This window comes from Nerophis lumbriciformis, linkage group LG34 (genome assembly GCF_033978685.3).
Source record: "Nerophis lumbriciformis linkage group LG34, RoL_Nlum_v2.1, whole genome shotgun sequence".
NCBI classification, from domain to species: Eukaryota; Metazoa; Chordata; class Actinopteri; order Syngnathiformes; family Syngnathidae; genus Nerophis; species Nerophis lumbriciformis.
This window is the reverse complement of record NC_084581.2, coordinates 2,663,286-2,678,224: the sequence shown is the minus strand read 5'-3', so window position 1 is coordinate 2,678,224 and position 14,939 is coordinate 2,663,286. Positions and strand designations below refer to the sequence as shown.

General features: G+C 43.2%; 1 protein-coding gene across 1 annotated transcript; it reads right to left on the bottom strand.

Moving 5' to 3' along the window:
• Window positions 1-8,908: 8,908 nt before the first annotated feature.
• Window positions 8,909-11,806, bottom strand: zbtb1 (zinc finger and BTB domain containing 1). The gene is made up of 2 exons (XM_061929555.1): window positions 11,536-11,806; window positions 8,909-10,921 (listed from the first exon to the last, which is right to left on the bottom strand). Exon 2 carries the CDS (start codon window positions 10,915-10,917, stop codon window positions 9,070-9,072), a length of 1,848 nt encoding a protein of 615 aa, XP_061785539.1. The 5' UTR covers window positions 10,918-10,921; window positions 11,536-11,806; the 3' UTR covers window positions 8,909-9,069.
• Between the last annotated feature and the right edge of the window lie 3,133 nt (window positions 11,807-14,939).

Genomic DNA, 14,939 nt, shown 5'->3' with positions numbered 1-14,939 from the left:
ACCACTTTTGACGTGTGTTTGGGGTCATTGTCCTGTTGGAACACCCAACTGCGCCCAAAACCCAACCTCCGGGCTGATGATTTTAGGTTGTCCAGAAGAATTTGGAGGTAATCTTACTTTTTCATTGTCCCATTTACTCTCTGGAAAGCACCAGTTCCATTGGCAGCAAAACAGGCCCAGAGCATAACTACCACCACCACGCTTGACGTTAGGAATTGGTGTTCCTGGGATTAAAGGCCTCACTTTTTCTCCTCCAAACATATTGCTGGGTATTGTGGCCAAACAGCTCAATTTTTGTTTCATCTGACATCACATGGACAAAGATAAGACCTTCTGGAGGAACGTCAGATGAAACAAAAATTGAGCTGTGAGTGTGAATGTTGTCTGTTGTTGGCCCTGTGATGAGGTGGCAACCTGTACACTGCCTTCCGCCCGTGTGCAGCTGGGATAGGCTCCAGCACCCCGCGACCCCGTAAGGTACAAGCGGTAGAAAATGGATGGGAAGCACCTGGTGGTCATAGACAGACACTGACTTGAACACCTGGGCATGCATGACATAAATGAAATATAAATGAAATACACGATGGAAACACTATAATGTAAATTGCACAAATCCTTCCTCACAGAATCTAATAACAATGCTTGAAAAATCCCTGAAGAAAATATACAATGGAGCTTTAAAAAAAAGATTCCTGCGGTCAACAATTTCGTATTTTACATACAAAGTTTTGTTTTGCATCAGCCTAATAAGATCTGAAAAGTTCCAGTTATGATTACACACCAGCTTGAGAAACAGCAGATAATTATACAATATGTATCTGTGTTGGCCCTGCAATGAGGTGGCGACTTGGCCAGTGTGTACTTTGCCCTCCTTGTTTTGCCAAAAAATTGATAGAACGTATTTAATATTTGGAATGAAAGAAAAAAAAAAATAACATCCGTCGTCATGTGTCATAATGATTGTTAATGATGGGCAAACTTCCTAAAAAAATGCAGTTCCCTTTTAAGTCCTTAACTACTGCAGCTGCACATTGCTTACCATTGGTAATCTCTTCCGTTATGTCCATTAATGCCATTGATGTTGAGATGTTAGCTCTTTATCCGTATTGGTTGTCTGCGAGTGTTCCACTTTTGTTAATGAATTTGTCCAATCTCTTATGAATAATTTTTCAATAGTTTTAGAAAACTGTGAAAGTAAATAACAGGTCTATGGGTTAAAATCAGGTGTTTTTCTCCAGTCTTAGAAGTCGGCACAACTTTTGCTATTTTCATTTTGTTCAGGAATTAGCATGTTTGAAATAATAGATTGCTGACATACGTTAAAGGTTCTGAAATCTCTTCAATACCATTTTTTTCGATTTCATATAAAATCCGTTACAATCAATGGAGGTCTTCAACGTCCATGAGGAACATTGAGTTGGGATTTCTGTCTATGGTGTCATCCAAGTCCTCAACTGACCCGGGAAATGGAATATTTTCATCCAGATCTGGTCCAATATTAACAAAGTATCTACTAAAGCTTTCAACTATTTCGTTCATATTGTCGTTTTTTTGTTTCCGGCTGAGAAGTATCATTTGTAATAATGCTATTCAGAATGCTCCATGTTGCTCTCATGTTTTTGTTCCTGTCTCAGTGATTGTAATAACCTAGTCGTTCCTACATGTTCGTTAGCTTGTTCTTCTATGTTCTGTACTTGTTTTCTGCCTCTATAGATTTCTCACTTAGTCTTTTGAGTGCATAAATATTTTACACTTGTACTTACACTACACTTGTGTATTTTGAGTGCATAGTTTTGTTACACAAGTACACTTAATCTTATAAGTGTGTTTTACTTGAGTACTTACACTGAAGCAGGGGTCTGAAACTCAATTTACCTGGAGGCCGCTGAAGGTGGAGTCTGGGCTCCATCAGGTATTCCACAAGAAAAGTTTAAAAAAAACAACATAATCTTCTAAAATGTCTTTATGTTAATTTTTTAAAACTTTCCTGTGGCGGAGAGTAACCTGGTAGCAGTATCCTTTGTTTTTGCGCTTGATGTTGATGTCTTCCATGATGACAAGAACACCATGGCATTTGTAAATGGTTGAACGTACCGAGATAGCGAGTGCAAAAAGGTGACTGCTCTCGGAGTATCATCCGCTGTGCTGTTACCCAAAAAAGAAAAGTGAAGTGACACTCTGCTGTTGTTTAAACATAGTAATAAAAAACAAATGACATCATATAGAAACATATGTAGTGTTCATTGTGTGAGGCAATGCAAATACCAAATAATGACCCACAAATAACAGTGTCATCCTATAATTGGTCCGGGTTTTTACAAAAATCATGATTTCAATCCCGGGCTCGGGATCTTTCTCTGTGGAGTTTGCATGTTCTCCCCGTGACTGCGTGGGTTCCTTCCGGGTACTCCGGCTTCCTCCCACCTCCAAAGACATGCACCTGGGGATAGGTTGATTGACAACACTAAATTGGCCCTAGTGTGTGAATGTGAGTGTGAATGTTGTCTGTCTATCTGTGTTGGCCCTGCGATGAGGTGGCGACTTGTCCAGGGTGTACCCCGCCTTCCGCCCGAATGTAGCTGAGATAGGCTCCAGCGCCCCCCGCGACCCCGAAGGGAATAAGCGGTAGAAAATGGATGGATGGATGGATGGATGGATGATTTTACCCCCATAGAACAGCAATACTGCAAAAATATAATCCATTTTACAAATAATTTCGTTCATGAATACATCTCCTTCGCGACAAGCTCAATAGTAGTACACCGGTCTTTCACTCAGGCAATGTGGGTTCGAGCTTTGCTCAGAGCTGTCACGGCTTGTCACACCAGGCCGTGCCTTATTTTGAGTTGGTTGGCATATTCCTGTGTTTGAGGATTTAGTTCCGGTCTAGCGCTCTTATTTTTTTCCTGTTTTAAATTTGTCCTTCTTGAAGTAACTTGACTACTGCCTCAAAGCACTGTTAGGTCCACCTTCCATCCATCCATCTTGTTCCGCTTATCCGATGTCAGGTCGCGGGGGCAGCAACCTAAGCAGAAAAGCCCATAATTCCCTCTCCTCAGCCACATCGTCCAGCTCCTCCTGGGGATCCTGAGGCATTCCCAGGCCAGCCGGGAAACAGTCTTCTGACTGAGTTTTTTACCGTAAAATCCATTTGGTACTGTTTTTTTCATAGTAAGACACTAAAACATTGAAATACAAACAAAAAAAACAATAAAACAAGATTTTACAGTAAAAAAAAAACTGGCCGCTCTGTTGCTTGAATGTTACCGCTATAACAGTGGTATTGTTATTCCATTCCATTAATCACATTTTTTTACATGCTGTCAAAAAAAAACCCACTGCTTTTACTGTAAAATTCTGGTGACTGAGCTGCCAGTTTTTAAAGCAACATTTTAATTTTTTTTTGCAGCTTATGTAAAAAAATATATTGTTAATGTATTATACATATACCTGACAGTATATTCATATATTACTCACTGTTAAAAGCGGCCCTCCGAGGGCAACCATAACTGCGATGTGGCCCTCAATGAAAACAAGTTTGACCTCCCTGCTCTAACTGGTAGGTTGTTGTACTGCGATGCGGCTCACATGCAGCCAAGCAACGTCATTAACCGTGAGTGTGTGTTGGGGTTTTGCAAGTTAGCTTATATCAGCAGAGTAAAAATAGTTAAATACTGCATGCTAACGCTTATTTTGGCAAAACAAACAAGCATCGTACACCCAAACTCCCGAATCACATTTGTGTTTATAGTGCCATGTCATGTATTAAGAATGTTCATTTCTGGATACTAATCATGAAATCCTGTTCCTATTACATAAATGCTAATAAAAAACATGTAATGTTGTATTTTACAGACAAAAAGTTGTACACTTTATCCCATGCTTGTGCTACAGCATGGGTGTCAAACTCTGGCCCGCGGGCCAAATTTGGCCCGCCGTGTAATTTCATTTGGCCCTTGAGGCAATATCAAATTAACACTAGAGCTGGCCCGCCGATCATATACAGCGGCGGTGCCGCGGTAACACCTCATTCATCGCTAATTCTCATATTTGCCAAACCTCCCGAGAGACTCCCAAATTTCAGTGCCCCTCCCGAAAATCTGCCCCGAGTTGTCGTCACGTCCGCTTTTCATCCAGTCCAACGACGTGCTGGCCCAGTCACATAAGACGCACGGCTTCTGCACGCACCAACACAAGTGAATGCAAGCATACTTGATCAACAGCCATACAGGTCACACTGAGGGTGGCCGTAAAAACAACTTTAACACTGTTACAAATATGCGCCACACTGTGAACCCACACCAAACAAGAATGACAAACACATTTCGGGAGAACATCCGCACCGTAACACAACAGAACAAATACCCAGAACCCTTTGCAGCACTAACTCTTCCGGGACGCTACAAAGTGTGTGTGTGTGTGTGTGTGTGTGTGTGTGTGTGTGTGTGTGTGTGTGTGTGTGTGTGTGTGTGTGTGTGTGTGTGTGTGTGTGTGTGTGTGTGTGTATGTGTATGTGTGTGTGTGTGTGTGTGTGTATGTGTATGTGTGTGTCTGAGGGGGGGGGGGAAGAGTTAGTGCTGCAAAGGGTTTTGGGTATTTGTTGTGTTGCGTTTATGTTGTGTTATGGTGCGGATGTTCTCCCGAAATGTGTTTGTCATTCTTGTTTGGTGTGGGTTCACAGTGTGGCATATATTTGTAACAGTGTTAAACTTGTTTATACGGCCACCCTCAGTGTAACCTGCATGGCTGTTGATCAAGTATGCGTTGCATTCACGTGTGTGTGCGTACAGAAGCCGCACATAGCTTGTGACTGGGCCGGCACGTTGTTAGATTGGATGAAAAGCGGACGTGACGACAGCTCGTGAGGACGTTAAAGACAGTGCCTTTAAAGGCACGCCCCCAAGACTGTGGTCCGGGTGGAATACGAGAGAATGGTTGCCCCGGGAGATTTTCGGGAGGGGCAATTATGCTCTACCGCCGTGTGCGCACAGTTTGCTGAAAAACTCAGTGTACTGGGCGATTTGGCGACTTTGATGGTCAGAAATGTAGATTTGAACTGCTTAGTAATCCCTTTGCAGTTGATGTGGAAAAAGCACCAATCAACCTCCAAATGGAGCTGATTGAACTCCAGTGTGATGACTCGCTGAAGTCAAAGTATGATGCTGTTGGCGCCGCACACTTTCCACAATTCATCCCTGACACAATGACTCAGCTCCGCACCCAAGCTGCTCAATTGCTCTCCATGTTCGGCAGCACCTATCTATGTGAGCAACTTTTCTCCTCAATGAAGATGACGAAAACGTCTCACAGGATACGTCTGACTGATGAACACCTTCATTCGATAATGAAGGTTGAACTAGCATCCAAGAAAATATGGCAGGTATCTGGTTTGGGCACATCAGATTAGATCAGTGTGTTGCAAACTGAGCAGTTTAAAGTCCTGAATGGTTTGTTTATTCATTATTTTATTTTCACATTTATTAGCCTGTGGAAAAATTAATGTTGATATTTACCTCAGAAGGCTGCAAATAGAAAAGAGGCATTCAATTTTTATTTAAATTGTATTTGATATGCCATTGATATTTTTTAATTATTATTATTATTATCATTATTTGAAACTCGATTTTGCATGTCACTATAAATTTATATAAGCCTTGCTTGTTCAATATTCAATGCAAAACTTGTTTGGGTCCCTATTAAAAGGTTAATTTGTTCAAACTTGGCCCGCTGCTTTGTTCAGTTTTACATTTTGGCCCACTCTGTATTTGAGTTTGACACCCCTGTGCTACAGCATACATCCCATTGTGAAAAATGAAGAGGTACATGTCTTAGATTTGTCTACAGCCGGACCCTGCACCCAGAAATTTAACTTACTGCTTATTAAAAACAAGTTTTTTATTTTCATTGTCAGTGGGCCAAAATAATATAATGGAAATGATTGCTGTTATTTGACTATTAAGATAAAACATTTAACTTGTTATAATGACAGGTTATAACAAGTTAAATGTTGACTTTTAACATTTTACATTTACATCAGAGCAGTAGGAAAACATAACACAGCCGAGCGAGAGTTTGTGATCAACAGCCGTCAAACTTGGGGGCCCCTAATTGGGTGGGGCCCCCGGGCTTCAGCCCAGGTAAGCCCGTGCATTAAGGCGGCTTTGGGTGTGGCCACAGTATGCATGTCCTATGAGGAACATTGGTCCACACAGCGGTTTCCTTTTTCCCATGTTTCTTCCTCATCAAAATTAAGTGAGCTTGAGCAAACTCTATAGCATGGTAAGGATGCCTACCAAAAACCAGAAAATAATTGAGAAGGAGGCGAGGAGTAGAGGAGCAGCATTGCAGGGGCCCAGGACACTAAAAATGCTTTCTAAGAATGGTGAGAGGCTACCGAGGGCGGCTGAAACATGGAGCCTACTTGTTGATTCATTTAATGTCTGTAATATTACCTTTGACGGGGGACAAGCTGGACTCTGCGTTAGCTGCCTTCTGGCCACACTCTGGACAAGTCACCAGTTTATTAAAAAAAGGTTGCAAGTCCATTGTAGAGCAACAGTGTGACTGTGCATATGTAATTGGCAGCCAGACTTCCGTCAGTCTACCCCAGGGCAGCTGTGGCTGCAAATGTAGCTTAACACCATTAATGTGTGAATGTGGAGTGAATGATTGATGGGTTCTCAATGCTCTGCGAAACGCTTTCTTTATAAATCTAATCCATTATTATTTTCATTATTTCACACATCTCACCGTCGGACATTGCTCCAGTATGAACCCATCAGAGGCATTAATTGTATTATGAAAAGTTCTAGTTCTACTCAGTAATTAATACCTAAGTAATTATTAAATGTTAATAATTACTGAGTAACTGAATAATGACCTATGGCAGATGCTCAATTAATAATTATGAGTATCTAAAAAAGATAAGTTACATTATCAATGTAACTAAGCAGGGAAGCCCTGCTTAGGCTGCTGCCCCCGCGACCCGACCTCGGATAAGCGGAAGAAGATGGATGGATGGAATGGTTTTGTAAAATGCGTTATTAGTGTGAAATTTCCATCCATCCATTTTCTACCGCTTAATCCCTTCGGGGTCGCGGGGGGCGCTGGAGCCTATCTGCTACAATCGGGCGGAAGGCGGGGTACACACTGGACAAGCCGCCACCTCATCACAGGGCCAACACAGATAGACAGACAACATTCACACTCACATTCACACACTAGGGCCAATTTAGTGTTGCCAATCAACCTATCCCCAGGTGCATGTTTTTGGAGGTGGGAGGAAGCCGGAGTACCCGGAGGGAACCCACGCAGTCACAGGGAGAACATGCAAACTCCACAGAGAAAGATCCCAAGCCCGGGATTGAACCCAGGACTGCTCAGGACCTTCGTATTGTGAGGCAGACGCACTAACCCCTCTTCCACCGTGCTGCCTTAGTGGGAAATTTGAATAGCCTAAATACAAAAATAGTTAAAAAACAACTTTTCATGATAATACTCTTGACTTGTTAACTGGTTAATCGTTCAAAAAAGGAAACAAATTAGGTGTATTGCACCAGACACAGTCAAGAACACTACAAATTTAAGGTGGTAATGACTAGGGTAGAGAGGTCCACACCGATACACTTTCAGGGGGCCCATAATTCCTAGCAACAGGCCGACATGGAAGCTACTCAAAGTGCTGAGTCGTCCCTGGCCAAACATACTCTGGTTGGCCCACAAGGTGACCCAAAGCTTGTGTCCCGCCTTCATTACTAGAACCATGTTGGTAGTGGTTCTTGTTGTCATAGATGGCAAACATGTTGAAGCTGTCCGTCAGCACCGCTGAGTTCAGTGACTCCATGTGTGCCGGTAAAGGTAAAATAAAGACCTTTGATGGGGGCTATGAGGATGTCTACAGGGGGTAAATGTCACACCATTGTTAGTACCCCTCGGAGGTAGCAGCGTTGCAGGTGATACCTTACCGGTTTCGCTGTCATACATTGGTCACCACCCTCTTGAAGACCACCCTGGTGTCCATGGGGACGCGTCCGATGTCCCCTGCTTCAACAGCGTCTCTTTCCAGAGCCACGTGCTCTGTGGAAAATGTAGTCGAAGGCATAGGGTCAAAGGTTGTGTCATGGTCCCTGGACTTCTGCAGTGCGGCACTGACCTGGGGCAGGGACTTCGGCCATCATCTCTTCCTTTTCGTCACCCCGAGCCTGCGATGAAGCACGAGGACGCCATCTCTTAAGTGTGGCCCCGCAAAGCTCGCCGCTGCTAGTTAAAGCCATTCCTTTGACCCCTGACCTCAGCTACTGTTTGGACAGTTAAGTTTGTTGAACGCATTGGCCAAAGCTTAGAGCCAAAGGAAGACAAAATATGCTCTTGTACGAACTTAAATCAACCTTTGTTCACAAATATTGGATTGACTAATTCTGGAAGCTTCCACAAATCATTCAATGTCAATGACATGCTAATGTTGGTAGCTGCTAATACACATATTGACATGCTAATGCTGCTGACTGCTAATACACACATCAACATGTTAAACAAGAGATTTCCAGCAATTACAATATATATGTACTTACAGAATAACCAGGACACATGACAGTGTTATTGTGTAATTGCTATGATATGCTGCTATGCAAACATTGATCGCTATAAAAAAGGAGAATAATGATGAGCTGGAGTCTATCCCAGTGGCCTTTGGGTGACAGGCAGGGTATATCTCTGGTCAACAGCCAATCAGAGTACAATCGTGATAAACAGCTGATCAAATATTTGGACTCATAGAACTCTGATTGAGCATTGCCCACTCAACAGGCGTCCAATGTCTCCTTTAACCTGATTGGTTGACAAGACCGCGGGGGCAGAGCCTGATCGAGACACAGATCATATACTGTGTACAAAGTGTGTGTATAAAAACTTGTTGACAAAAGTGACATTTATTCAAAATGTGAATAGATTATTATCATCACATGCCAACCCTTTCAAGTCCACAAGGATGCAGTGTTGTCTTTGACCCGCCCACAATAGCTCAGTGACCAATGACGTGTCACAGAAGAGACAACGGCGCTGACAATGGTCTTACAGCCTCTTGGCGTGTTTCTGGTTGTAATGACTGCGCATGTCCTTGCGAAGGCGGAACTTCTGTCCGCACACACCGCACACGTACAGGTGGACGTCCATGTGCTCCTCCAGCTGCTCGCCGCCAGGAAAGATTTGACAGCACACCTGGCAAATGGTCTCGCCGGCCGCCAGGTGCGAAATCATGTGCCTGACATGGTCATGCTTGAGGAAGGTGCCCTGGTCGCACACGGGGCAGACGTAGCGCGCCACGCCGCGGTGCATGTCCGTGTGCAGCCGCAGCTGGCGCTCACGTAGGAAGCGCTTGCCGCACGTTTGGCAGGTGAACTGCTTCTCCTTGGTGTGCACGGTGTAGTGCTCGCGCAGGTGGCAGCGCTGGTAGAAGCCTTTGCCGCAGATGGTGCAGAAATGTTTGCGGCGATGGTCTGGCCCGCCGCGGAAGAGGTCGGGCTCGTGACAGGACAAGGCGTGTTCCAGCGCCAGGCTCTCGCTGTGGAAGGGCAGGCCGCAGTGAGGGCAGGCAAGCTCCGCCCCCTCTTCCACAGCGTGAGGCTCATCCTCGTCGTGTGAGTCCGACTCACCACCGAGGGTCTCGGCGCAGCGCTCGGCGTGCTCCTGCAGTTGGCGGCCTTTGATCAGCACTTGGCCACACCTCCCGCAAGCGCAGATGTGGCCCATGTGACTAGACAGGTAGTGCGCTGACTTGTCGTCTTCGCTTAGTAAAGTCCCACACAGCTCGCAGGGGGCGGCTTCGCTCTCCTCTTCTTTCACCTCAAAAAACTGAGCCGATGTTCCAGAAGCATCGCAAAGCGGCATGTCCACGCCAGAAACGCTGGGCGCCTCTTCTAGGAGTGTTCCTCCTTCGTTCGGCGCAGCTTTTCCTACGCTAGCAGACACCAAAACGGTGCCGTCGACGCACTGGGCTTCGGCGAGCGGGCTGTCAGGCGGTTCCGTCTTGATGGAAACACAGCGGGTAGATTCCGCCTCACTGTTTGGCACCACTGCTAGCGAGCAGAGGTCAGAGAGCGCTCTGTGTTCCTCCGCACTGTCAGAGGCAGAGCTCTCGGCCGTGACAGCGGCATCCGCGTCCCCGCTTTGGCCCGGCTGGTAAGTCTTCCTGTTAGTGCAAGTCAGGATGTGCTCGATTAGAAGTTTCTCACAGCTGAAGACAAATCCACAGTCATCGCAGGTAAATGTGCGGCCAAAGCGAGGGCGTTCCTTTAGGGCTACGCTCCGTCCCGCATTCCTCTTCCTCAGGTCACATGGTTGCTCCGCACCCCCATCCACAGCCAAGACGGGCAGGCTGGGCCCGTCTTCTGTCGCGCCCCCCTCGGACCTGCTGACGGATCTGGCGAGGCGATTCAGTTCCTGAGCAGGCGCAGGTTTCTGCCGCTCATACATGCGGACGCCAAACATCATTTTCCCGCCAGAGGTCACCGTTGACGAGCTGGACAAGGACGCCGATGAACACGGGGCTAAATTGGGGGCGTGGTTGTCCCTCAGGTCATCCAGGGAGTCAGGGATGTAGTACATCTGTAAGTACGCCATAGACGCTTTGAGGTGGTCAAAGTCGTAGTTTCCCGCCACAATGCGGCCAAGGTACATCAGCTGCAGGATGAGGTCGAAGCACTCGGCACTGATCTGCATGTTGCTGAGGTCTAGTCGCGCCGCTCCCTGCTGGTCGCGGATAAACATCATCCTGAAGTAGGAGCTGCAGGCCGCTAGCACCGCCTTGTGAGCCCGGAAGTAGATGTCATCGATTGCGATGAGGCAGTCGCACAAGAAGCCCCACTCGCGCTGGTTGTTGAGCTGCTGGAGGACGTGCTCGCTGTGACTCGACCTCGCCATCGCCCTGCGGACAACAGCAGACCACACACTCACCTTTGACCTCTATGACAGCAGGCTGACTATTTTTTGGAGGACTACTTTCATTGTAATTAGCCTATTTACAAGCATTCTAGAAACACTTGACACTAACAGCAACCTATTAGCTCTTTTGAAAACAAACTCCTAGTAATTCAACCAATCAGATGGGGGCTGCGTAGCGTCAGCGTGGCCGCTGGGGGGCTGCTGAGCTGAGCGTGCAGCGGCTGAGTTAAGCTGGAGCTGCTAGCAAACAAGCTATCAGGCTATCAAACTAACATGCTAACAAGCTAGTCCTAGGCGTCGTCTAGACCGGAAGTCACTACAACTACGCCTCCAAAATTAAAGTAAAAGTGTAAACATAAGTGATGAGATCAGTTCAAAAGTGAATATGAGGAGCTGAAAGTGAATCATACACCTAACGGTAAGGAGAGCGTCTAATCATGTATGACCTCCACTTAATGAAGACAAGCCTGAGCTACAACGACCGTTTTATTGTGAAAACACAAACAGGAAAAGGGTAGTGTTGGCGCACAGACAGCAAAATTCCCCCCTCTCCCCCTCTCCCCCAGCAGCACAGCAAAGCGACCAGCACCGACTCACCGCAAGGACCCCAGGCCGGCGGAGGAGTTGCTGATATCGGCCGAAGATAAGACAAAGCACCGTTGATCAGCACGGATATTTTGTGTGGGAAAGTTGGATCTAGAAGCTTCGACTACTTCTCGTTCTATTTCTACTTCTTCTAGTTGTACTACTTCTACCTCTTCTTCCTCCTCTTCTTCTTCGTTTGCCTCCAGACAGCTGCTGCTGCAACAACTTCCGCACAAACTTCCCGTGAACAAAATAAAAGACTTCCTTCTTCTTCTTTTTCTTCTTCTTCTTTTCTGGTTTAATGGCGGTTGGCAAGCACCCTTATAGTGTGCATTACCGCCACCCTCTGATATGGAGTGTGGACCAAGATGGAACCCTACTCAATATTATTTTATTTATCCCAGTCTTTAAAAAAAAATGTATGTAATGTTTTGCATCCTATGTCTTCTGAGTGCAATCTGAAATATCTTCACTACTAACCTAACTTTCTCTTTCACTAACTTATTTTCCAGTATTTCCCTTTCTCTATTGTATTTCCTACACTGTATTAAAACATGTCCTACACTTTCTATCTGATGACAATAGTCACACAGCCTGTATAATGTTTCCCTATCAATTTAACTGAACTATTTAGATATGTACTGTATGTCCTAATCTCATTCTAGTAATAATGTCTTCTTCTTTCCGTCTATTCCCTCCTCTCATTACTCAACTCTGGACTTTGTAATACTTCCTACCTTTTGTTTTCTTATTCCAATTATCTTTCCACTTTTTATTGTGTTCTATCTTAACTTTATTCTTCACTTCTTCTTTACTGTGGTTCATCTCCATGTTTACTTCTGTTTTAGTGGTTGCTTGCTTTGCGTACATATCTGCTAATTCATGCCCTACAACTCCATCATGAGCAGGTACAGAGAATAATGTTACCACATGTCCCGCTTTATTTATTCTGTAGATTGTCCGAACTATTTCATATACTAATGATTCTATGTTTTTGATGCTGATCAAAGCACTGCTGGAGTCCAAGCACACGACTGCTTTTCTTGCTTTATTTTCCTTTACCCAATTAACTTCCATATGAATGCCGATCAATTCCCCCTTAAAAAAACGATAATTTGTTGCGGATTATTTTATTCAATACTATGTTTTTTTGTGGAATAACTGCTGCAGCTCCTACTTCATTATTTATAGTTGTTGAGGCATCTGTATGACACACTCTGAATACGTTTCCTCAATTAATTTTTCTATCTGGTACTTTTTCAAACTTCTATTCTTTAATAATTGCATATCTACATCTGGAATATTATACATCCACTGTGGTATTGCAGGGATTGGTACTGTAGGGCTAACTTTAATATTGTCCATTTGAACTTTTTCACATATGTCTCCTATTATCCACCAGAAACTATTAATATTGTTCTTCTCTTTCTTGGCAGTTGAGTAGCACTTGGTGAGTTGGATGTTCTTGCTTAAGTTGAACCATTTTAAGTTTGCTGAATAAACTGCTGACAATTTATCTCTTCTCATGTTTAAAGGTTTTTGATTCATTTCTACTTGTAATGCTGCCACTGGGGTAGATTTAGTAGCTTCACAACATAACCTTATTACCTGTGACTGGATCCTGTCTATTTTCCTAAGTAATGTTTTTTTAAGCAGATTGATAAATTATACATCCATAATCAATTACAAATCTAATTAAAGTAATATATATTGCTTTCAATACCTGTCTACCAGCCCCCCAATCTTTACCCATCAAAGTCCTTATAATTGTTAACACCTTTTTACTTTTCTCCTCAATTTTACTGATGTGGATTGACCAGTATACATGTATATATATTTATCGAACCATCCATCCATCCATTTTCTACCGCTTGTCCCTTTCGAACCCTATTCCAAAATATTTAAATACTTGTACATGTTCTATATTTTCTCCATAAAGTTTAATATGGAGCTTGTTTTGAAACTTCCTTTTTGTAAAATTCATGACTTTAGTTTTCCCATCAGAGAATCTTAAACCCCAAGCTGTTCCCCATTTTTGAACTTTATTTACCGCTTTTTGAATCTTCTTTTCTCTATGATTTGTATTTCCACCTCTCTTCCACATCACTCCATCATCAGCAAACAGTGCCACCTCCACTAACCCTTCCACTTCACTAAAGACTCCATTTATCATTATCGAAAACAGTACTGGACTTATTATACTCCCTTGCAGGGTCCCACTTTCCACTTCATATGTTGTACTAGATTCATTTTCTATTTTTACTAAAATGTTCCTAATTGTTAAGAAGTATTTTATCCATCTGTACATTCTTCCTTTAATCCCAGTTTTATCAAATGTAATCAGCAACCCCTGTTTCCATAACATATCATGAACTTTCTCTTTGTAAAAAAATACTGCAATTATATTTTCTTTATTAATTTGCCCTTTTCTAATTTCCTCTTCTAACTGCTCAGCTGGGTTGTTTGTGTTTCTTCCTTTCCGAAATCCACTTTGGTAGTTTTTAAGTATTTCTTTAGACTCTAAATAATATACTAGTCTTTCATTAAACATTTTTTCCAAATTTGAGGTCAATGCTATCATCCTATAATTACCTGCCTCTTCCGGGTCTTTTCCTGGTTTGCATATTGGAATTATTACAGCTTCTTTCCACTCAGCTGGTAATTTTTCTTCTTCATATACCCTATTATATAATTTCAAAACCACTTCTTTGCCTATATGTTACCTAAATTTTTGATAATCTGGTAACTCACCTAGTCTTTTCCTGGGGTCGTGTTTTTAATCTGTGTTAATATCCGACCCATTTCATTCAAAGAAAATTTCATATATATCGTGTTCTAAAGCCAATATCGTTATTATCAGTAATTTCCGCAATATTTAAATTAATTGTTTCTTAATTCTCTCATTTCTTTTTCTTCAATTATCATTAATGTGCACATTAACAAATGTTTGGCTAAAAGTGATGTATTTTCTTTATTTCCTACTACACACTGTGTCCCATCTTACATCATGTGATTTTTATGTTCTCTTCTGATCCTTGACATGTTCTTTATCATTCCCCACACCTGGCCTAATGGAGTAGTTATATTTATTGATTTACAAAATGTTCTCCAATACTCTTTATTTTTTAATCTTTTTAATAACATACCTTACTTCAGCTTGTTGCTTCTTATACTGGATCATATCTTGAAAATGATGTGTTCTTCTCAATACTCTAAATGTTTTATTCCATTCTTTTATTGTGTCTGTGCACGCCTGTGTCCACCACGGCACTATCTTCCTTCTTCTTCCTATTCTACTCCTTGTTTGGCTGCTTCCATTATGCACTTTGTAATATCTGTATTAAGTTGCTCAATATCTTGATTCATCAACCTTCTTTAATTTAATGTCTGCAATTTCCCTAAATTGTTCCCAGTCA

Excerpts from the sequence above, each read along its gene's own strand:
- zbtb1 (XM_061929555.1), bottom strand. The coding sequence starts at position 10,917 with ATGGCGAGGTCGAGTCACAGCGAGCACGTCCTCCAGCAGCTCAACAAC.